We start from the raw sequence: 23,882 nt of genomic DNA, 5'->3' as shown, positions 1-23,882 counted from the left end.
CAGAGACATGTGTCATTCAAACAGCAGATAACAAAAACAGTCCTGTAGCTTTCTTCTACTTTGTTTTTTGCATTGGAATTTATTATACCTTTTTTTTTTTTTTTGGCAGATGATGTCCCTTCCCAGGGACTATAAGTTTGCTGAAGTTTATCTTTTTTTTTTTAAGATTATGTTTATTTATTTGACAGAGAGAGACACAGTGAGAGAGGGAACACAAGCAGGGGGAGTAGGAGAGGGAGAAGCAGGCTTCCCGCGGAGCAGGGAGCCCGAACTAAGGCTGGATCCCAGGACCCTGGGATCATGACCTGAGCCAAAGGCAGATGCTTAACGATGACTGAGCCACCCAGGCACCCCTGAAGTTTATCTTAATTTAAAAAGAGAGTTTGCATTTCCTAAGCACAAACCAACAGACAAGGCACTGGGAGGAGGGCAGATCTGTGAGGGGGGCCTGCGGTGGTAGAGAGGAGCCCAGGAGCCAGGGTGCCCCCCAAGGTGGGCCCCCCTCCCCCGCATGCTGACATGGTGAGTGGTTGCACTGCAGGCAGGCAGGAGCAGAGAACAGAAAGGTGGGGAGAAATAACCAGAGAGTTGGAGATAGACACCTGGTGTGGGAGGAGGGAGGAGAATCTTGGAGAGGAAATTTGACGAAAGGGAGGCAGAAGGTCCAAGAGACAGAGATAGGGGACCCATCTGTCCCAGTTGGCCAGGGATGGCTCCGATTTTGACACTGAAAGTCCAGCAACCCAGGAAACCTCTCTGTCTGGCATACTTCATCATCCCCTTTTTTCTGTTTCCTTTAGGGAAATCTTCTCCTGTGATATGTGATCTTGGTGGGGCTGTCAGTCATAACGCCCTTCTCTTCCCAACTCCTCAGGGCTGGGCATGTGCCACAGACTGGGCCAATTATAGTACCCTATTCTTCAGATACTGATTGGTTCCGGAGTGGACATGAATCAAAACCCTGGACTTTTCTGCTGGATCTAGTAGGGAAGGCTGTCTCTCTCCCTTCAGAATCTATGAAGTATAAGCTTGGGTCAGCTGGCTATATCTTCTTAGCAGGCAGAGAAATCCTGTCTGCTGCAGGAAAGGAGAGCAGAGCGAAGCAAAACTAAGAGAAGACAGAGAGAAAAAAGATGAGAGTTTCACTGGAGACTCTTGATCCAGCCATACCTGCAGAACTTCCTGTTTATATCAGCTTGTACACTGCCTGTTCTGCTTGAGTCAGTTTGTGTACAGTTTCTGTTCCTTGCAACTGAAAGAATCCTCACCAACACGGTCTTTTTATCTATAAAAGTGAATATAATTCCTTGCAGGGCTCTTGTGAGCATTAAATTAGATTGTAAGTGTGAAAGGGATTTCAAAATTGGCAAAACACAATGTACCCCCTCATACATCGCTGGTAGGAATGTAAAAACGGTGCAGCCACAGTGGAAACAGGTGGTTAGGGGCGCCTGGGTGGCTCAGTCAGTGAAGTGTCTGCCTTCGGCTCAGCTCATGATCTCAGGGTCCTGGGATCCAGCCCTGCGTCGGGCTCCCTGCTCAGTGGGGAGCCTGCTTCTCCCTCTCCCTCTGCCTCTCCCCCTGCTTGTGCCTTATCTCTCTCTCTCCCTCTCTCTCTCAAATAAGTAAATAAAATCTTAAAAAAAAAAGAAACAGGTGGTTAGTTCTTCCAATAATTAAGCATAGAGTTACCGAACTACTCAGAATTCCACTCCTAGGTATATACCCAGGAGAATTGAAAACATATGTTCACACAAAAACTTGTACACAAATGCTCATAGCAGCCTCCTTCATAATAGCCAAAAAGTAGAAATAAGCAAACATCTATCACCTGATGAGTGGATAAATAAAATGCAGTATACCCATGCAACAGAATGTTATTTAGCAATAAAAAGGAGTGAGGTGCTGATCCTTGCTACAAGAGGGAGGAACCTCAGATACGTTACACTAAATGATAGAAGCCAGACACAATATATTATGTACTGTATGATTCCATTTACAGGAAATGTCTAGAATAGACAAATCCATCCAGACAAAATGTAGATCTGTGGTTGCCAGGGACTTGGGTAAGGGAATGGGAAGTAGCTGCTAATGACTACAGAGTTTCTTCGGCGGGGGGGGGGGGCGGTTCATGACAATGAAATTAGTGGTAATAGTTGCACAACCTTGCGAATAAACTAAAACTTGCTGAATTGCAGAGCAAATTTTATGGTATGTGAATTATCTCAAGAAAAATAAATATGCTACATACATGTGAAGGATTAGTATTATTATTATCATTGCTCAACTCAAATCCCAGCTTCCATAAAGCCCTTCGTCCATTCCCTGAGCTTCTCCAGACTGAATCTGGATCATGCATTTGTCACCCATACGCTGCTGCCCTGTGTGATTTTGACAATGTTTAATAATCATTAAATAATACATTATTAAAATGAGTGATTAAATAGTAAACAATGATCACATCAATAAATACGAGGTTATGTCTTGTCTTCTCAGCTCCATCCCTAGCTCCTTCAGCGTGGACTCCCCTAGTGTGTTTTGCACGCTGAAAGAGGGAAGGCACACCTCTCCCCCTCCCCACCCTGCCAGATTACGCAAAGGCACACATATTCTATTCAGGACTCCCATGCCCTTGGTGAGGACAAGGGGAGCTAATGATGGGCAGAATAGCAGAATTGTTACGCAGCACCCACTGCATGGAGCCCCTTCAGCAAACAGTGTTGGGTCTTCACAGGTGCTTCGGGCAACCCCCACTTACGTGGAGTTGGAGAACCACCAGAGAAAGCCTGAATTTGTGTGCGTCAAGGAAGTGGTTTGCAAAAGCTCATTGAATAACTGTTACCAGTTAGGATGCTCTAGGTTCAAAGCATCCTGACTCAAACCCGCTTAAACAACGAAGGGGACTCATTGGTCACAGGACTGGGAAGTCCGCAGGGGGGCAGGCTGAGGGGATAGCTTGATTCAGGGGCTCAACAAGATCCTCCTGGTCTTGGGTGCTCCATTCTGCCATCAGCATCTGTCTTCTTTATCCCAAGACCAGATTTCCCTTCCCCACCCCAACCCCATGAGCTTCTGGGCCTACATGATTCTTTGTCTGGGCCTGAGAGGGGACGTGGGAATAGGAGAAGGGAGGGTCGAGTTAGTTCCTCGTTCCTTCCTTCATTCATTCTAGGGGCCCTTTTAGAAGAGCAAGAAAGCTTTTTTCCTGGAAAACCTTCCTTTGTCACATTTCCCTTTCTTAAACTATGGACAGGGGATAGCAATACACTGATTCACTTCAGCCTAAACCACATGCCTCCCCCAACATACACACATACACCTCCCAGAGACAGAATCAGCTTTTCCCCAAAGTCTGTGGCTGAGTGTGAGAGGTGAGGTTACCAAAATAAAAACCAGGATAGCTAGAGAAAAGAGCAATGTTGGCACAACACCCATTGCTATACTTGCATGAACCTTGGCCTTCTCAAAACCCACCTCCTCCTCCAAGACCCAGCCTGAATAGCAAGCCCTCTGGGAAGCCCTTCCAGTCCCTCCCAGACAAGAAATTCTACCCTCTGTGCACGCCCGCCCCCCCATCACCTGTGCTCATCCACCTATTCATGCATCCATCCACCCACTTACTATGTTCCTGGGTGCTGAGGGCTGAGTGCTCAGTTGTGAACCAAACAGGGATTTCTACCTTAATGGGGTTTTCAGTCTGAACAAGAAAAGTTCAATGATTATACCAACCGATGTAGAGTTTCTCTACTGATAAGTACAATGAAGGAGAGAGAGAGAGAGAGAGAGAGAGAGAGAGAGAGAGAATGAGCATGTACCCCGGGGCAGATATGGGTCTGGGAGGTGGTGAGAAGGCTTTTCTGACAAAGTGATGAGGGGTGCCTGCTCTAGCTTTCACCACCTGGGCCATCCCACCCTCTGCCTCAGCTCTCTCCCTTGCTGGGCGGGCCAGCCTCCACACTCACCGGTTGGGGTCCAGGTCCTGATTTAAAGTCTGTGCCCCCAATGTGCATGGGATTTAATTGTTCCGGGTTAGAACTACTGGGAAGGAAGGCGGCTGCTTTCCAAAGAAGAGCTTCGCTGTTGTAGAAGTAGGCACCGGATCCTCCTGGTTGCGTTGGGGTGCCTCAGGTAGGAAGGGCAGACAGAGTGCAGGTGGAGCAGGGACCCGCATTTATTGCAAGGTCAGAAGAAGCACCGGGGCCTTTACATTCCAGGCTCCCCAGGGTGGGCCGGCAGGGGGACGTTTCAGAATTGACGTTTGAGGGTCATCTGCTCCCCTGGGCCAAGGGAGACCTGAGTCGTGGCCCCGTGTCCCCGGGTGACCTGAGATATCCCTCGGAGCTTTGTGAAGCTCTTCCTTCTGAGAAATGGGAATATAAGCCACTGTTCCTGCAGCGACGTGGAATTTGGTGGCAGAGTGCGGAGGGAGGAGCCGCACCAGGTCTCGGAGGCAGAGGTGGGGTGGGGGGCGCGGGGCGGGGGGTGCGCGGACGGCGCCGGGGCGCGGCACGCCGCCTGCCCAGGTGGCACAGGGGCCGAGACTGGCCTGGAGCCCGGCGCGAGCGTGTCCGCGCGCCCCTCCCCGCGGTCCGAGCCCTCCCACTTCCTCTGCAGGAGCGGCGGCTGTCAGGGAGCCGGGCGCGCGGCGCGCAGAGCAGGCTCGGGGCGCCCGCGAAGAGGCTGCCGCTCGGGCTCGCTGCCCCGTCGCCCCGCACCCGGGCCCCGCCGCCGCGCCGCGCGCCATGGACCTGCCCAGGGGCCTCCTGGTGGCCTGGGCGCTCAGCTTGTGGCCAGGTACGTGCCCCTTGCCTCCGCGTGCCCGTGGGGAGCCCCTCGCAGGGTCGGAGCTTGGTCGCTGGTGGGGGACGGGGGTCCCCCGGGAAGTGGCTGCAGTCTAGCCGCCCCGCCAAGCTCCGCAAAAGAGGGAGGCGCGCCCGGGCGACTTGAAGCCGGGAGTTTGGTGTGTGGGGAAGAGCTGGGGAAGAGTTGGAGAAGAGCTGAAGAGGAGCGCGGAGGGCCCGCGGCCCCGCCGGACACGCTGGCCACCCCAGGCGCCCCGCCGGGGACACTCGGGCGTCCCGGGAGCGCGGAGGGCGCGTAGCCCGGGCTGGGAGGGGACGCGACGCGCGGAGCAAGCGCTGCCTCGGCCGCCCTCCTGCCTGCGGAGGGAGCCGCCTCAAGTTCGGGGAGCGGGACACGGAGGCCGCCGCGAGCTGCCCAGAATCCCTCGGGCCGGGGTCGGACGAAGCCCCAGGGCGGCGGCCCCTAGGCGGTGGCGAGCGGTCGCCGGCCGGGCCAAAGGCGACGGGCGCAGCTCCGCAGCCAGGGCCCCGGAAACGTTACCTGGTGTTTGGGGTAGGGACAACCCGCGCTTGGAATTAGGCAGTTATTCAATAATCTGGGGAAGCCGCAGTCGCCGACACGCGCGCCGCCCGCCTAATGCAATCCAGGTGTCGGGGCGCGCCGGGGACCTCGGTCCGGCGGGGCGCACGACCGGCAGCCAGAGACCAACCCCAGGCGGTCCGCCCTGGGGCAACCAGCGAGGGCTTCTCCACTCCCGGCGCCCCGGCCCGACCCGTACCTGTAGCGCGGGGCGGCGGCCAGAGGCGCCGTTCTACCCGCGGCGACAGCTTTCGGGGCCTCTCCTTTGCGGGGCCCGAGTGCCCCGGCGGGGACCAGCGCCCCGGCCTCGCCTCCCCTTCCGCATGGGTTCCAGGCCGGGGACTGGGGCCGGTACCGGGGATCAGATGTGGGGACAGCGGGAGAAGAGCCGTCAGGAAGCTACAGGTGCAGACCCCCCCCCAGCCCGGGCTCACTCACCCCCGTCCGAGGTTACCTCAAAAACAAGTGCACATCCCCCCTCCCCCCGCCCCCGTCGGTCTATAGCAGAGCTTCTGGGAGGGCCTGTGGTTGAAACAGTCTCTGGCTGATGGGAGTTCAGTCCAGATCCTAGAGCCACAAAATAAATATTAACGCTTTAAGTTGTTGGGGGAGGGGGTGTCGGGGAGGACAAAGGAAGAGCTGCCACCAGGCCAACATTCACCTAGAAACCAGCTGCAGGAGGTGAAGCCCACTCTCGGTCACTTAGACAGGAGGGAAGACAACTCCAGGAACTGTCTTCAGATCACAAGGAGATCCAGCCTTAGGAGAAGGGAACGCGCCCCTGTGTGACTCCAGATAGGCAGACCCATCCCACCAGACCCTGAGATGGAGTGGCTAGCGTCAGTCTGGACCTCAGGAAGCCGAGAGGGAAGTCTTTGAAATCAGAACCTGGCTTCCATTCTGGCTCTGCTGCCCACTAAGCTGCACAACCTTGGGTACATTATGCAGTCTCTCCACAGGTTTCCTTCTCTGTGGAATGGAGATGGAAATTCAGGCTGAGTTCATAAGGTTCTCCAGACAATTAAGTGAGGCACTGTCAGAAAAGTCCTTAACTCAGGGCTTGGTGCACAGCAGGACAGAAGCAATGGTTGTTAGTGTTGTTACTCAAGCAGGAATCGGGGTGGGGGGTGTATGCGCTAGGGGAGTGGGGTGAAGGGCAGGGACAGGATTTGTGACTCAGAATTCCCTTTATATGGAGAAAACCACCCCTGAGCTATGTCTGGTCAGTTTGGGTTCTTAAAATATGGGATTCATTAAACATATCAATCAATGCTGGAACGACATCTGCTTGCAAGGAACTGGGGGGTGGGGACCAACTATGTGTGCAATCTAGGCCCTGCCTGGAGCTGGGAATAAGGCAAGGCCAGTGGAAGCTAAATAGAAGGATTAGGGAGTGAACGGCACAGAGAAGCTAAGGGCTGTGGTTCAAACAAGAAATTCAGTTTCACTTGGATTAGCAAGGGAGGCTTCCTGAAGAAGGAGGTATCATTTCAACAGGGTCTTGAAGGAGTGTGGAGAGGCCTTAAAATAGGTCGGTTTGTAAGTTAGAGTGTTATTTCCTGGGACTTATTAAAGAACAAAAAGGTGGATATTTTAAAACCACAAGGGTGACGGTAGTTTGGACTCTGAAAATTGGAAAGGTCGCGGGGTCGATGAATTCATTCCCCTGGCTCTGGAGCAAGATTGATAATCAGTCTCCCAACTGTGCATCACATGGATTCAATGTGAGGATTACTAGGAAGCATGCCTGCCGGTGACGGCACAGTTTGGCTGATCAGGGGGACAGGGGACCTATCACAGGCCAAGTTGGGAGGGAGTCCGCACTGAAGCCATTATGAGTTCAGAGCCTCTATCTTGCCAGAGCTTCTGCTACAAGCTGGGCAGGGTGATGGGTGGGCAAAGCTATCGAAACCAAGAAAAAAAAAAAAAAAAGAAATAGACAAGGCCAAAGAATTTTAGAGCTGACATCCAGAGAAAGTAGATCCATTGATAAGTTTCTATCATTAACACATCGGTAGTAAGGGTTGATGAGTGATGATTCTTTTTTAAAGAATTATTTATTTATTTTAGAGAGAGTGTGTGTGTCCGTGCACAAGCGGTGGGGAGGAGCAGAGGGAGAGGAGGAGGGGAAGCAGACTTCCTGCTGAGCACAGAGCACCACATGGGGCTGGATCTCAGGACCCTGAGATCGTGACCTGAGCCGGAACCAAGAATGGGATGCTTTAGCGAAGGAGTCACCCAGGTGCCCGGATGAGTTATGATTCTTTCTTTTTTTTTTTTTTTTAAGATTTTATTTATTTATTTGACAGAGAGAGACACGGCGAAAGAGGGAACACAAGCAGGGGGAGTGGGAGAGGGAGAAGCAGGCTTCCCACTAAGCAGGGACCCCGATGCGGGGCTCAATCCCAGGACCCTGGGATCATGACTTGAGCTGAAGGCAGACACTTTAATGACTGAGACATCCGGGCGCCCCGAGTGATGATTCTTTTAAAACCTCAGTCTTTACTGAGCACTTGTTATCTGCCAGGCTCCATAAATGCACACAGGGAGATCAGGCACAGTGTGGAGGTGAAGGCCCTGGGGTCTCACTGCCTGGACTGGATCTGGGCTCCGCCAGTTAGGACTCTGTGCTCTTGGCAAACTGCTAAGTGGTTCTGTGCCTCAGCTTTCTCACCTGCAAAATGGGGATGAAAATAATAGAACTTACAGAGTTATCCAAAGATTATCCAAACGAGTAAGTGTACATAAAATGCTTGGAAAGTTCCAGCACATATTATGCATTCAAGGAGGTTGTCTCTCTTCTCCATCATCAGCAGCAACATCAGCACTCAAGATACTGACGATTCAGTAAGGGATGTGAGGATGCACGGAGATGTAAACTGTCAAACCCAAGTCCCTAAGAGAAGTGTAAAGGAAGGGCTGGGGTACTGGAGGCTCACAGGGGGCCTACAAGGCCCCAGTAAACCCAAACTTTCCCAGCTCCTCTCCCAGAGACTTGGCCCAAAGTCTTGATCGTCACGGGCGTTCAGGGATGGCTTTTAGCCATGGAGGCTGTCATGAAGTCAGTGTGATCTTAGTGTGAGCGCCTTGTGGCATTTTGTGGAGCAGAGAAGAGCCACGCTGTGCAGCCTGGCCCTCATATGTCCCTCTGAGTGGGAGTCCTGTTCAACAGGAAAACCGTGTCTGGAAAAAGCACAGGACTAGGCAGCCAGAGTGTGCAAAGACTAAAAGGACCCAAGCCCTGCTCTCCAGCTTTGGAAGAGCAGAGAAAGAGATGAAGCTTGTCCCACCCTGCTGGGAGCTTGTCAGCCAAGCCTCTCCGCTACCATCATCAGCTGAGGAGCTTCTGGACCCTTCCACACGGCAGCCCTTCCACATAGAGCCCTGAAGGGATAGGAGTAGAGTCTCACCTTCTTTCTATGTACATAGCCCATCCATCCCACCCTGGACCCCCAGAGATGGGCTGTCTATCTCCTGGCCGTTCTCCTCGTCTTCACCCACCCACACAGGGCTGTGGGCCTTAAGACACTCAGACGGTGACTCACCTTCTTTATGACCTCTCTGGGGCTCTTTGTCTCCCCTCCTGTGGGGGAAGCTTCCTCCAGCAGCAGGGAACTTCCCTTCTATCCTCTCCCCTCATTGTGTAGGACAAAACTTTCTTCTGAGCTGGCTTGGCTCTTTTTTTTTTTAATGGTAGGGTTTTTTATTTTTTTTTCCTAAATAGAAGTACAATTGATATACAATATTATATCAGTTCCAGGTTACAACAGAGTGAATCAACGTTTATATACATTACAAAATGCTCACCATGATAAGTGCAGCTACCATCTGTCATCATGTAACGTGGTGACAATATTATTGATTATGTTGCCTGCACTGTACTTTTCATCTCCATGACTTATTTATTTTTATAACTGGAAGTTTCTACGCTCTTAATCCCTTTTACCTCCTCCGTCCACCCCTCCACCCCCTTCCCCTCTGGCAAACTGGTTTATTCTCTGTATTTCTGAGTCTGTTTCCATTTTGCTTTGTTCATTTAGATTCCACCTGTAAATGAAACCATAAGGTATTTGTCTCTGTCTGCCTTAAATTTGACTTTAGTGCAACACCCGCTGGGTATTATCCATGCTGTTGTGAATGGCAAGATTTCATTATTTTTATGGTTGAGTCATACTCCATTGTGTACATACACCACATCTTCTTTATCCATTCATCTGTCAACGCTTCGGTGGCTTCCATATCTTGGCTATTGTAAATAATGCTGCAGGGAACATGGGAGGGCATATATCGTTTCGAATGAGTATTTTCATTTGTGGTGAGCAAATACCCAAGAGTAGAATTACTGGATCATATTCTACATATTCAGTTCTACTTTTCATTGTTTGAGGACCCTCCATCCTGTCTCCCACAGTAGCTGCACCAGTTTGCATTCTCACCAACAGGACACAAGGGTTTTCTTCTCTCCACATCCTCTCCGACACTTGTTATTTCTTGCCTTTTTGCTACTAGCCATTCTGACAGGTGCAAGGCGGTAGCTCAATGTGGTTTGGAATTGCATTTCCCCAACGATGAGTGACAGCGAGCCTGTTGGTCATCTGTATGTCCTCTTTGGAAAAGTGTCTATTCAGTATATCTGCCCATTTAAAAAGCAGGTTATTTGGGGTTTTCAATATTGAGTTGTATGACTTCATATATGTTTTGGGTATTAACCCCTTATCAGGGGGTTATTTGCGAATATTTTCTCCCATTTAGTAGATTTTGATGGTTTTCATTTTGTTGGTGGTTTCCTTCACTGTGCTAAAGTTGTTAGTTTGATGTAGTCCCAATTTGTTTATTTTCGCTTTTGTTGTCCTTGCCTCGGGAGACAGACCCCCTCCAAAATATTGCTAAGACCAATGTCCAGGAGTTTACTGCCTGTTTTCCTTTAGGAGTTTTATGGTTTAAGGTCTTACATTTAGGCCTTTAATCCATTTTAAATTTGTTTTTGTATGTGGTGTAAGAAAATGGTACAGTTCCTCTCTCTCTCTCCTTCCCTCCCTTCCTTCCTCTCTCCCGCCTTCTCTCTCTTCTTTCTTTTCTTTCTCTTTCTCTTCTTTCTTTTCCTTCCTTCCGTTCCCTTTCTTTCTTCTTTCTTTCTTTTTCTTTCCTTCTTTCTCTTTCTTTCTTTCTTTCTTTCTCTTTTTCTTTCTTTCTTTCTTTCTTTCTTTTTCTTTCTTTCTTTCTTTCTTTCTCTCTTTCTCTTTTTCTTTCTTTTCTTTTTCTTTCTTTCTTTCTTTCTTTCTCTCTTTTTTCTTTCTTTCTTTCTTTCTCTCTTTCTTTCTTTCTTTCTCTTTTTCTTTCTTTCTTTCTTTTCTTTTTCTTTCTTTCTTTCTTTCTGTCTTTCTTTCTTTCTTTCTTTCTCTTTTTCTTTCTTTCTTTCTTTCTCTTTTTCTTTCTTTCTTTTTCTTTTTCTTTCTTTCTTTCTTTTTCTTTCTTTCTTTCTTTCTTTCTCTCTTTCTTTCTTTCTTTCTTTCTCTTTTTCTTTCTTTCTTTCTTTCTTTCTTTCTCTTTTTCTTTTTCTTTCTCTTTCTTTCTTTCTCTTTTTCTTTCTTTCTTTCTTTCTCTTTTTCTTTTTCTTTCTTTCTTTCTTTCTTTCTTTCTTTCTTTCTTTCTCTTTCTCTCTTCTTTCTTTCTTTCTTTCTTTCTTTCTTTCTTTCTTTCTTTCTCTCTCTCTCTCTCTCTCTTTCTTTCTTTCTTTCTTCCTTCCTTTCTTTTTCTTTCTTTCATGTAGCTGTCCAGTTGTCCCAACACCATTTATTGAAGAAACTATCTTTTCCCTATTGTATGTTCTTGTCTCCTTTTTCATTGATTAATTGACCATATAAATGTGGGTTTATTTCTGGGCTCCCTGTTCTGTCCCATTGATCTATGTGTCTATTTTTGTGCCAGCGCTATATGGTTTTGATTACTACGGCTTTGTGTTAGTTTGAAATCTAGGATTGTGATACCTCCAGCTTTGTTCTCTCTCAAGATTGTTTGGCTATTTGAGCCTTTTGTGGCTCCATACAAATTTGAGGATTATTCTAGTTCTGTGAATAATGCTATTGGTATTTTGATAGAGATTACATTGAATCTGTAGATTGCTTTGGTTAGTATGGGCATTTTAACAATATTAATTCTTCCAATCCATGAATACACTGTATTTTTTCATTTATTTGTGTCATCCGCAATCTCTCTCTCTTTCTCACTCTGAGAGAGAGAAAGAGAACAAGCAAGGGGGAGGCACAGAGGGAGAGGGGGAGAAAGAATCTTCATTTAGTTATTATTTTTTATTTAAATTCAATTTAGTTAACATACAGTGTATTATTAGTTTCAGGGGTAGAATTTAGTGATTCATCAGTTGCATATAACACCCAGTGCTTATTCCATCAAGTGCCCTCCTTAATGCCCATCACCCCGTTACCCCATCCCCCCCACTCACCTCTCCTCTAGCAACCCTCAGTTTGTTTCCTATAGTTAAGAGTCCCTTATGGTTTGCCTTTGTCTCTGTTTTTATCTGTTTTATTTTTCCTTCCCTTCCCCATGTCCATCTGTTTTGTTTCTTAAATTCCACATATGAGTGAAATCATATGGTATTTGTCTGACTGACTTATTTCGCTTAAGATAATATCCCCTAGTTCCATCCACATCATTGCAAATGGCAAGATTTCATTATTTTTGATGGCTGAGTAGTATTCCATTGTGTATATATACCACATCTTCTTTATCCATTCATCTGTTGGAGGACATCTGGGCTCTTTCCATAATTTGGCTATTATAAATAATGCTGCTATAAACATTGGTGTGAATGTGCCCCTTTGAATCACTATTTTTGTATCCTTTGGATAAATACCTAGCAGTGCAATTGCTGGGTTGTAGGGTAGTTCTATTTTTAACTTTTTGAGGAAACTTCATACTGTTTTCCAGAGTGGCTACACCAGTTTGCATTCCCACCAACAGTGTGAAAGAGCGAATCTTAAGCAGGCTCCATGCCCATGGTGGAGCCTGACATAGGGCTCAATCTCACGACCCAGAGGTCATGACCTGAGCTGAAATCAAGAGTCAGATGCTCAACCAAATGAGCCACCCAGGTGCACCAATCCTCATTCTCTTTCATCAATATCCTACAGTTGTCAGAGTATAATTCTTTCACCTCCTTGGGTATATTTATTAGGTATTTTATTCTATTTGATACAATTGCAAAAGGGATTGTGTTCTTAATTTCTCCTTCTGCTAGCTCATTATGAGTGTATGGAAATGCAACAGATTTCTGTGTATTTTATATCCTGCAACTTTGCTGAATTCATGTTGGTTTTTTTTTTTTTTTGGTGGACTCTTTAGGGTTTTCTCTATATATCATGTCATTTGCCAATAGTGATGGTCTTACTTCTTTTTTTTATTAATTGGGGTGCCTTTTATTTCTTTTTCTTGTCTGATTACTGTGGCGAGGATTTGGGATATTATGTTGGATACAGTTGGTCATCCTTATCTGTTTCTAATCTTAGAGGAAAGCTTTTCACTATTGACTCTGAGGTTGGCTATGGGTTTGTCATATGTGGCCTTTATTATGTTGAGGTATGTGATGGCATCCTGTGGACTCAGAGAAGGTCAGCTACAAAACAAGCTTTTAACATGCACTAATGCATTTCAAAATGGTCCTCATCACTTCATGCCCCTAGCCCCCGCCACTACCACCAAACTGTGGGCTACCATCAAGGATGGACAGCCATTTGAAACTCTATTCCCCCAAACAATTGAGAGCTCCAAAGACACCCACATCCCCTTGGTATGGAGTGCTTGCTAGAGGGAGCTGTGGTCGGGTGGGGACCATACCCAACCCCCATCATGTAAATCCTAACTGTACAAATTCTTAGCTGAAAACCCAGAAGGAGAGAAAGGAGAGTGACTACTGTTGGTCATCTTGTAAACCCCAAATGAATAAGCTCCCAAATCATTCCATGAAGGGCTTTCATACTGTGTTCTTATGACCTGAGTCACAACATGAATAAAATCCCACCTGCAGGAAAACGTCGGAAGGGGGGGGGTCACACTGCCCCCCTGTCTCCATCCCTCATTTCTTTTTTCACCTGCATGCATCCTGAGCAGCAGTAATAATCTCCACGTGCAGGGCCTGGGAGCCTAACAGCCTGGATCTAATCCTTTCTCCTTGGGTGACCCTGGATAAGCCCCTCTGGGCCTCATTTTTCTTCATCTGTAAAATGGGGAGAACAATGATTTTGCACGCTGCTGGGCACTAGACGTTAGATGGTCTGTTCGTGGTTCATCTACATCAAGTGCTTAGAACAGTATCTGGCACCCAGTAAGCCCTCAGCTGACAGGACCAGTTCTTACCCTTCCCATCATTTATTATTTGACGGATGCCAACCGAGGTGTGAAGCACTTTCTTGCATCTCAGTTAGGCCTGCCTACTGCTGCATGAGGTCACTGTCATGGTCACCAGGCTACACACGAGGAGTTAATGGTTCACCCAAGGTCATGCCGATAGAGTAACAGGTAGTGTCAGGATTGTCTGGCCCCCAACCTGCAGCTCTGACTTAATCCATTCATGGTATTTCTTTGGGAAATGGGCCTGGAGAGCATTGAAAGATGAGTAAGTGCTCTTGCTGAAGGAGCTGTCCTCTGGGAAAATGAGATCAGCTCTCAAATGGCCACCCACACAGGGGCACCAGCTCGGGAGTGACAACTCCCTTCTTCAAACTCAGCTAGCCACTGATTTCTCAGTGAGGATGCTGGCTTGGTGAGAAGTGGTGCTCACATGGGGCCTCTGAAGGTGGGAGCCGCTCTCCCTCCCTTGCCTCACAACTCAGGGCCAAGAGAGGCTCTACCACCTGCCCCCCAAGTGCCCTACACTCTGGACCACTCCACCCGCCCCCAGACTCTCTCTCTAGTCCGTCCTCAGAGTCCAGGCTGAGCAAGTCTCAGCTCCTATTCCCTTGATCAAAACCTGCTCTGAGCCCCAGACCATTAACAATGAGTTAATTCATGCTAAAGAGCCCTAATGAGTGAGACTTCATGTGTCCTACCTGAAGGGATTTGCTCTGGAGCTGGGCTGTGCCTTGAGCTAAAGGAACCAGGGGCTAATGGTGGAATGTCAGGCATAGAGACCAGCCAGCAGACCATATAGATGAAGGAGGGGACCTGCCTTCGCATGGTCCAGCCCCTCAGCCCACTATTCCATTGACCCTCAGACACATCCTACCCCAGCCCTTGTGGATGATGGAGGCCTCTTCCTCTAACTTAGAAGAACCCAGTCTGTGGCTTGGGTGATGCGCTAAAGCAGACAGAGGTTTTTCCACGTGGCATGTGGGGTGAGTTAGGCAAGTTGCTATAGCAACGTACTCCAGGATTCCAAACAGGATGACACAGAGAAGGGGCTCCTTCCTCTGCAGCTGGGGCTGACGGCTTTCTCCCTCCGGTAGAATCACCCAGCTGGGCTAGGCTACCAGAAATCCTGACCCTACAGATTTCCTGGGCCTATTTCTTTGCAGATTGAGAAGACTGTGCCTGAGGAAGGTCTTGGGGAAAAAAACATGAAATGAGCAAGTGGATGCAGATTCTGAAGAGCATTCCCATATGTTCATTCTCTCAGTGAGGGGGGCCAGGTGAAGCTTAGAGGCCCTGCCAAAGGGGGGGGGGTATGTCCATTAGATAGATGGAGAAACTGAGGCTCTTAAAGGTTTTCCCAAGGTCACATGGGGGCTCAGGGACAGGTCTTCTGGCCAAAGATAAGGTTAGGAATCTAATCTGCTATACCTAATTTAAGGAGCAAGCAATGCTTCAGCAAAGGAATGAAGTTCTAATGGTAGAATTTCTACATCTCTGGTAGGCAAGTGGGATAAGATCATAGAAATCATTCTCTGTAGACCTCTGGGTATGTCCCCAGTCTCCATAGTTCTCCCTCTTAACCTGGCCACCCCTCCTCCTGCCAGTAAGGTCACGAAACAAAGTCCATCTTCTCTTCCTCTACCAGAATTGGTCTTTCCCTGGAGCTAATAGCCCCTCAGATCCAGTAACTGGTGGCAATCATAACATCCCATAAATAATTTGTGGACAGGGCTCGTCTCTGAGTTTATTCACACCATTTCCCACACACGCAGGACCAGCTACATAACCTACAGAACCTAGTGCAAAATGGAAATGCAGCGCTCCTTGTTTTAACAAGTTTAAGAATTCCAGGATGTCCACAGCAGAGCATTAAGCCAAGCGAGGGCCCTTCTGAGTGTAGGGCCCTGAGCAGTTGCCCAGGTCACACACCCAAGAAGCCAGGCTTTCCAGATGCGGCACAGGCAAAGCGAAGCCCAGGTGAGGTGGGAAAGGGTGCTCCATCAGGGAGAGAGACCTGGGAACAGAGCAGGAGGGCCCTGGGAACTCCCTGAGGCCCAGCCCAGCTCAGGTGTCATTGTCTTTCTCATTCCTATCCATCAGACCTTTCTCAATAGCAGCCAGCGTAGAGCCAAAACACAAAGTAGTATAGTCAGTTCCCTGCTTGAAACCTTCAATGGCTCTCTATTGCCATTAGGTCGAGTCCAGACTGTAAGAGAGCTAAGCAGACCCTGAAGAGCTGGCCCTCACCTATGCTCAGGACTCACCTTGAGCAGCACCTGCACCCTCCTGTAGCACCCCCACCAGATTGAGCTTCCTAGTTTTTCAAACACACCACTCTCTCTGACCTTCATTTAAGTTGCTCCTTAGTTCCCATCCCACCTCCTCCCTTCTCCTGGCTGCCTCCCGCTCAGGCTTCAGGTCTCCATTTGGGCACCAGTTCTTCCCAGGAGCCTCACCTTACCCCGTCAGTCTGACCTTGTAGACCTGTCTGATCTCAAGACCCCTGCACTTCACTCACCACACAGTACAGCAATTGCTTGAACATCTTCTTGCACTGGACTGAGAGCAGAGACCACGTCCCCTATCAGATCCTGTGTCCCCAGCTCTCCCACAGTGCCGCAGTCGATGCTCGATTAATATGTATTAAATATGTAAGCACTGTCTCTTCAAGTAAACAGAACGCTATCTAAGGGTAAGATGGACATGTTACATTTTTCTGTGCACGCCGCCCTCAGGAGGTCCTAACACAGGAACCCGTATGAGCCAGGCCTCGTGCTCGGTACTCTCGTGGGTAAAAGACGAGATGCATCCCGTCCTCCCGTGGGTTTATGGTTGAGTGGCAGGGAGAGGATCTTTGGGGAAATAACTGTAATATAAGGGAGAACCTACTAGAGGCTATTACAGCTACAGATAAAAGACTCAGATTTGAGAGTTGAGGAAGAGGTTGCAAATGCAGGAAGGGCAGAGAGTGGATGGGCAAAGGGCCTGACGTTGGTCAGCAGGACGCTGGAGGATGCCACGGAGAACTGCAGGAAGGGAAGAGTAGGCTGAGGCACTGAGCAAGATATTGGATTTAGCAGACGGGGAGCCCTTGAAGGTTTCTGAGGGAGGGTAGTGGCGTGTTCGAACCTGTGTTTTGAGAAGTCCCGGGAGCAGGGGAGGGGTGAGTGCAACAAGAAACTGGGCGTGGGCGGAATGATAAGATGGCCATGGTAGCAACCCAGGCAAGGGACAGGGGACACCAGAGTCTGACGGAACGGGGGTGAGATGGAAGAAGAGGAGTGAGCCTGGGAGGCACAGAATGGAGCAGGGCCTGGTCACCAGGGGAGGCAAGGTGTCAGAGAGGCCAAAGGCTGGTGCCACTGGCCTGAGCAGAAGAGGTTCGGGGAGGAGAAGTCGAGTCTGTTCCAGACATGTCGACTTCGTGGGGCTCTGGGGGCAGGTGGAGGTGGCCCTCAGGCGGTTGGAAAGGTTGGCCGGGAGCTTGGGAGCAAGTCTGACTCCAAGTGCTTTGACTGGGAACCTGTCACATAAACGTGCTTAGTGACACACAGCCTCCATGAGAGAGGGCACCCGCAGATGGGGCCTCCCGCCTTCCATCCCCTTCCCAGGCCCGGAAGCAATGATTCATGCCCCAAACTTAAAGAGAACCCAGATTTTGATTTTAAAAGTGTTTCAGAGCAGAAGAAACGAAGGAAGAGGGCCAGGCCAGACCACAAGCCAAGCATCAGCTGTGGAATGTGCTTGCTGCTGATGGTGAGGCCAGCCAGGGGCAGAGACTCTGGCAGGCTCAGCAAGGGGCCCCAGTGACTGTCCCGAATGCGTCCACATGGTCACCAAGAACGTCCCTGCTCTTTTCTCTTTTCAGTGTGTTGCTGCCTGCATTCTAGCTCATCTTAAAACTCACTCTCCCCCACCACACCCCACCCCGGGAGTTCCCCTGGTCCCACATCATCCGCGCTGGGAAAGCTCTGGTCTGTTCTCCGCCTTCCCATCTCCCCTCGTTTGGCCTGGAGGACTAGGGACCCGGAGGCAGGCAGGGGTCTGGGGGCTACTGCGGAGCACCCAGGAAGGCTCCCATGGCTTGGGGCAACAGCCACCTAACTGGTGTCCTTGCATCTGCCCTTGTCCCGTGAGGCTCCTCCCTCTGGTCGGCAGAGGGATGCTGCTAGAATGTAGGTCAGATCATGTCACATCCCTCCTCTGCTCCAAGCCCTCCGGGGCTCCCTTCTTACTCTGAGTAAGAGGCCCCTTGTGATCTGGCTTCCTCTGCTTTTCTGACCTCATCCTCGACTCCTCCCCCACTTGCTCCTTCTACTCCACCCACACAAGTCTCGAAGTTTCTACATGCTGAGCGTCCTGGGCTTTGCACTTGCTGTTCCTTCTGCCTGGAATGCTCCTCGCCAAAGCACTTCTGTCACTTCCTTCAGGCCTTTACTCCAACATCACCCACTCCTGGAGGCCTTTCCTGGCATGGCCAATGAAACTTTCAACCTCCCCCACATGCACAAACAGACATAAACACCCTTCCCTGCCTCGGTCTCTCTGAGCTTATTTGTCATTCTTTAGCATTTTTACCTCTTTATTTACTCACCTTGTTTATTATCTGTCTCCTCCAACAGAATGTAATCATGAGAGTAAGGATTCTTGTATGTTGTGTTTCCTTCTGTGTCCCAGAGTCCAGAGCAGTGCCTGGCCAGAGTAGGCAAGCAATGAATAGTTGTGGAATGAATGAATCAATCAATGAAAACTCACCCAGGCCTGCAATAGCCTGAAATCCCATTAATTAATCCCCTCTGAGGCAACTATCACCTTTCTTGTAAGGCCAGTCCCTTAGGTGGGCATGCGCTCGGTCCTGAGGCCCCCAAGGCTATTTGTTACTCTGTTAAAGGCTTTCTTTCCAGACAAGAAGAGGCTCGTGGCAGCTGCAGGCAGGACAAGGTGGTAGAAGAGGGTCTCTTGAAGGGAGGGGGGCCTTGGGAGGGGCAGAGCAGTTCACAACAGTCAGCCCAGGTCGGCCCAGCTGGTCCAGTGCTATTCGGCATTATTATTACCGTGACTCAGACAGGACACAAGGAGACAGGGGAAAGGCCTTGCTCTTACACAGTGCAAACCCATGTATATAATGGGACTTCCCAGGAAACAAGGTGGGTGGAGGACAAGTTCAGAATGCTTCGTTCCCCACAGAAGGGTGGTGATTCAGACATCATCCATGTACCGCAGGATGCGACCATGTCATTTAGTACCCAAGGAGGGGCTGACAGAGCCCAGAGAAAATGGCAGGGACTAAACGGTAGGCCCCAGGTTATGCTCCAATCCCTGGGCACCACCAGACCAGAATCTGCCCCCGGGGGCTTGGGAGAGCAGGTGAAACCCATTGTACAGGTGGAGAGACTGAGTCTGAGCCCAACGCGGTTCACATGAGGGGCATGTTGCAGTGACTTGGGGTGTGAATCCTGGCCCTGACACTGACAAAGTGTGTGACCTTGGGCAAGTCACTTCTCTTTAGAATGTGTCATGGAGATTGTAATGCCTACCATGCAGGATTAGTATGAACAATTAGAAATGATAGGATTACCCCAAAATGTCTGGCAAGGATGAGGAGCTCAGTCAACAAGAAAGTTGATCACTTGGACTCTCTTTTAAAAGAACTTCATCTTGAGCATGGGTGGACCCACTGCATGGTTGGCCCTTCCTCATCCACAGGTCCCTGAGCAGTCCCGGGCCTCAGCAGCCTCTTACAAGGCCTCAGTACCAAGTATCTGCCCAAGAGGAAACTTGGAGCCTGTATATCCCAGACAAGTGGCCATCCTTGGCTTGCATCCCTCCAGTGATAGAGAGCTCACCACCTCACAAGGCAGACCTCTGTTTTCCAGCAAAGGCAGATGGAGTCATGAGCCCTTGACTCTTCTAAAGACCTGAAAGTGACAATAGACATTAGAGATAGCTTTGAAAGCATGAAGAATGGACATATACCAAAACCCAAAGAAAAGGCTTCTGCATAACCTTCTGGGAACCAAACATGTCCACTCCGTAGTCCTCTCCACCTCCATCAAGCCTATAGCCAATAGCATCTGGCTTAACTTGGGTTCTGCTGGGTCTGTGTTGAGCTCTGTGCAGCCAGAGAACTTTTCAGATGGGTGTGGGTGTATCCACTGTAGGGCGGGCCCTGCAGGCTTGGGAGGGAAGGCCCCCACAACTCCTTTTTTTAGTTCTTATCCAAAGACCAAGGGCAGACAGACACAGCCATTCTCCAGGTCCCACTGCGCTGCTTCCTCTCCTCCGAGGGAAAGCTCTGCCACAAATTGCATATCCTAAGCCTTGTCTTGCTCTTACTTTGCCCAAACACTCCCTGGGCTGGGGCTAACCCTGGGTGAACAGGGCTCTTGATCCACACGCCCATGACAAGCAGAAAATAATCTTAGGAATTGGAAAACCAAAACCAAACTGTCTGAGCTCTTTGAGCTGGTTAGTATGTCAGGAAAGGGAGGAACTCACTGTCCAATTCAGCTTCCTTTGAAATGGCCACTGGCCAGGACCAGAGCGGGCAGGGCCGCCACGTACAGCTGTGCATACCGTGCACTGCATAACTCAATCAACTGCAATATAAACAGCACCCTCTGCAGTTGTGTAGTGCCGTGCAGTGGCTGGGGGACCCGAGGGGGTAAAGTGGTAACAGTGTACATTAATAGAGCATCTAGTCCAGTGTGTGCCTTTTACAGATAAGAGAGCAGGGTCAGGAAGAAGAAGGAACTTGTCCAAGTTGTAAAACAAGTTAAAAGCTATGCTGGGATTAGAATCAGGGCTTCTGGAGCCAAATTCAGTACTCTGAAGTTCTCTCCCTCTCTGAGGCTTCAAGTCTCACATTCCCCTTCTACTCCTTGTTGGCAGGTCAGTGTATGAGACTCTTGGAGGCCTGAACGCTTTCATTCATTTTTTCCCCCGTCTCTTTTAACACATGCATATTGAGTACTTACTGTGTGCTAGGCATCGTTCCAGATGCTGAGGATGAGGTAGGGAGACAGACAGACACAGTCCCTTCCAGGAGAGTGCTGATAAATGTTTAACAACTCGTTCTGGCTCTTGGGACGGGATGGGAAGAGTCCCTATTTGTAGCATTTGCCAAACACCGTGGTGTAAATCCTCCTGCTGTGGTCCGTTAAAAGCTACCACCGTGACATCACTGAAAGGGAAGATTGCCACATTCAGCTCTATGAGCATGGTCTCCCCAGCATACCACTGGTCCCTTTCCTTGTGGAACTTAAACTCCAGGGGCAGAGGGGACCATGTCCAAGTGAGCAAATAGCTCTTATAACCAACTCTAATTATCTTTATTTGTAAAAGACATAAGGAAGATGTTTTGAAGGAGAACAAGAGCTCTCCATAGCATGGCCAGGGAAGATTTATTGAGGCCAGAACATTAAAACCGGAGGTTGTGAAGGAGCTGGCTGAGCAATCTTGGAGAATAATGTTCCTGACCAAAGGAACAGCAAGTACAAAGGCCCTGAGGTGGAAAGAACTCTGTGGGTTTGAGGAGCAGGGAGGAAGTCAGTATGGCTGGAAGTAGAAATTGAAGAAGATTGTGACACAGGAACAGACAGAGCCTGCAGGGCCTGGTGAGCCCTGGGGAAGGGTCTGGAATCTACCCTAAATGCAGTGAGAGGACCCTGGAAGGTTTTCAGCCGAAAAGTGCCAGGATCACTCCAGCTACTGTTGAAAAGCATAGCTTGGAGCTAAGCAAAAGCAGACCTGAGGGACCAGCTGGAAGGGTCTTGCAAAGGTCCAAGCACAGAAGATGAGAATGACTTGGTGTCGGTGGTGTGGGAGGAAATAGAGAAGAGGGGACACATTCGAGAGGAATCGAGGGGGCGGAGCCTGCAGGATTTGCTGCCCTTAAGTGAAGGAAAATTCTGAGGACTGACTTTCAGACCTCTGACTGGAGCAGTCAGGTGGCTGGTAACTCCAGGTCCTGAAATGGGGAGTCTCTGGGGAAAGCCCACTGGGGAGAGAAAATCTAAGACACCTTTTTGGTCACAAGAAGTGAGATGTCAGGAGACAGTCCAATGAAAACGTCTTTGGGAAGCTGGGCTTTGACCATGTGGCTCAGAGGGCAGGGCGGGGCGGGGCTGGGTGTGATCTGGGATTCACAGGGGCCTGAGCCACTTTGGGGTGAGTGGAGAAAAGCACTCTCACTCAGCTGGGTCCTACAGGTGTATTTTAGGGTCCCATCTCTTGACTGCAGTCCCCCAGGCAGCTTGTGGTATGTATGGGGGGAGGGGGTCAGTTGATTGAGGCTTTATTGTACTTTATTTTTTTTAAAGATTTTATTTATTTATTTGACAGAGAGACACAGTGAGGGAGGGAACACAAGCAGGGGGAGTAGGAGAGGGAGAAGCAGGCTTCCCGCGGAGCAGGGAGCCCATTGTGGGGCTCAATCCCAGGACCCTGGGATCATGACCTGAGCTGAAGGCAGACGCTTAACGACTGAGCCACCCAGGTGCCCTTTATTGTACTTTAAATGAACTTGCAACACAGATTCGTAACACCTAGAGTGGTGTGTTTTTATATCTCTTTCACAGCAGTTTTTGAAAACTTAAGGAAAGCAGTCCATTTTGATCACTTTCCCTGGCTAGAAAAAGGAGTAAATGATGTAAGGCAGAAAAATGCGCTGGCTTTCATGAAATTGTGAGTCTTATTCCTGAAGGGGGTGATCCCCTGAGGGCAGGAGATGGCTGTCCAAGGCTGGGAGCGAAAACAATGTTAATTACAGTAAATTTCAGTTCGGTGTTTGCTGTTTTCAATTTTTAGGCCTGTTTTCCATGAACTTGACATCTGCTTAACCAGCACATTGGCAAACTCCTGATTTCTCAAAAAAAAATAAAAAGGACAGCCCTTGCTCTCGTCAGCACAGGCTCCTTCTCTCCATCTCCCCTCTCTGGATGCTTATGCAAGTGTCTCTGTTTCAGCCTGCAGTCTGCCTGGCCCGGCAAGTGTTTGCTCTCCTCCATAACCCCCGGCGGTGGGGGCCCTCAGGACTCCACACGGCCGCGCCGCCCGTGTCTGATTGCTTCTGATTTAGAGGATTTATTTGTGCTAAGTCACACGTCAGCAAGCATTAGGACCCTACAGGAATAGGGCAGAGAACAGCTGAGGTTTTGGATGAGACAAGGAGGCTGAAGTAGGGGAGAGAGGTAGGCAGGCCAGGGCAGGAGGGCTCCGAGGCCATGGGCACCCAGTGTGTAGCAGGAGGGCAGGGCAGAACCTGGCTGGGGAGAGCAGAGGGTGAATTGACGGAGGTCAGTGGGCAGAGCCAAGACTGCCCTGGCTCCCATCAGCTTAGGTCCTTCTTAGATGAATATCAAATTAATTTGATAAGCTCATCCATGCTCATTCATTCATGAGTTCACTCATGAGTCTGTTCGGTCAACTTTATTGAGATCCTGTTGTGTTCTAGACACTGTGCAGGGCTCAGGGCTGAAGAGGGACAGAAGCCGCCTCGACTTGGTGACAGTAGCCTCCCTTTTGGCATCAAAACTCGGGTTAGCCTAGGGTCTGCCATGCTTCAGCCCGAGTGAAAGCCTCAAAGACAGCTCTCTCGGGTCCAGGAATGGGGGAGGGGGCATCCCCTTTGGACATGAGTAGAGACCTCTCTCTTCTTGAGAGAGGTGGGGTCTTATCCAACCCACCAAGGAGGGCTCTCCGCTGCCCTGCCTGCTTTCCCACAGACACAGCTGACCTGGAGGGGGCACTCGGCAGGGCTCAAGGATGTGTCACCTGGGAGGCAGACAGGATGGGGCCTCAGCACCAGCACCCGGGCCACGGGCAAGGCGGCCTTGAAGCCTCCACCTCCCCACCTGTCCAGTGGGGATCAAATCCCTAATCACATGTTAGGGTTCAATGAAATTCTGTACTGAGACACCTGGCCCATCCCCAGGGCTTGATAGGTACTCTGAGAGTGGCAGTTGAATCCCGCTGGGAGATTCGGGAAAGGAGTGGCTTGGGATTCCCTGCTCTAAACATGCCCCACCAGCTAGATGACCTTGGTCACAGCGGGCAGCCTCCTGAGTCTCCACTTCCCATTGGTGAGAGAGGCCCAAGTCCACCCTTGATGTGTGTGCTCACTTCATGTTTGTTGA

General features: G+C 49.6%; 1 protein-coding gene across 1 annotated transcript in view; it reads left to right on the top strand.

Moving 5' to 3' along the window:
• Positions 1-4,669: 4,669 nt before the first annotated feature.
• The window catches only part of ITGA11 (integrin subunit alpha 11), a 112,210-nt gene continuing 92,997 nt past the window's right edge, over positions 4,670-23,882 (top strand). Inside the window, exon 1 of the mRNA XM_025884148.2 lies at positions 4,670-4,794. Within this exon, the coding sequence (XP_025739933.1) occupies positions 4,743-4,794 (52 nt within the window). The 5' untranslated portion in view covers positions 4,670-4,742. The remainder of the gene's footprint in view (positions 4,795-23,882) is intronic.

Source organism: Callorhinus ursinus, unplaced genomic scaffold, assembly GCF_003265705.2.
Source record: "Callorhinus ursinus isolate GAN/ISIS: 27379988/994484 unplaced genomic scaffold, GSC_fseal_2.0 scaffold25, whole genome shotgun sequence".
NCBI lineage: Eukaryota > Metazoa > Chordata > Mammalia > Carnivora > Otariidae > Callorhinus > Callorhinus ursinus.
This window is presented reverse-complemented; position numbering and strand designations above follow the sequence as displayed.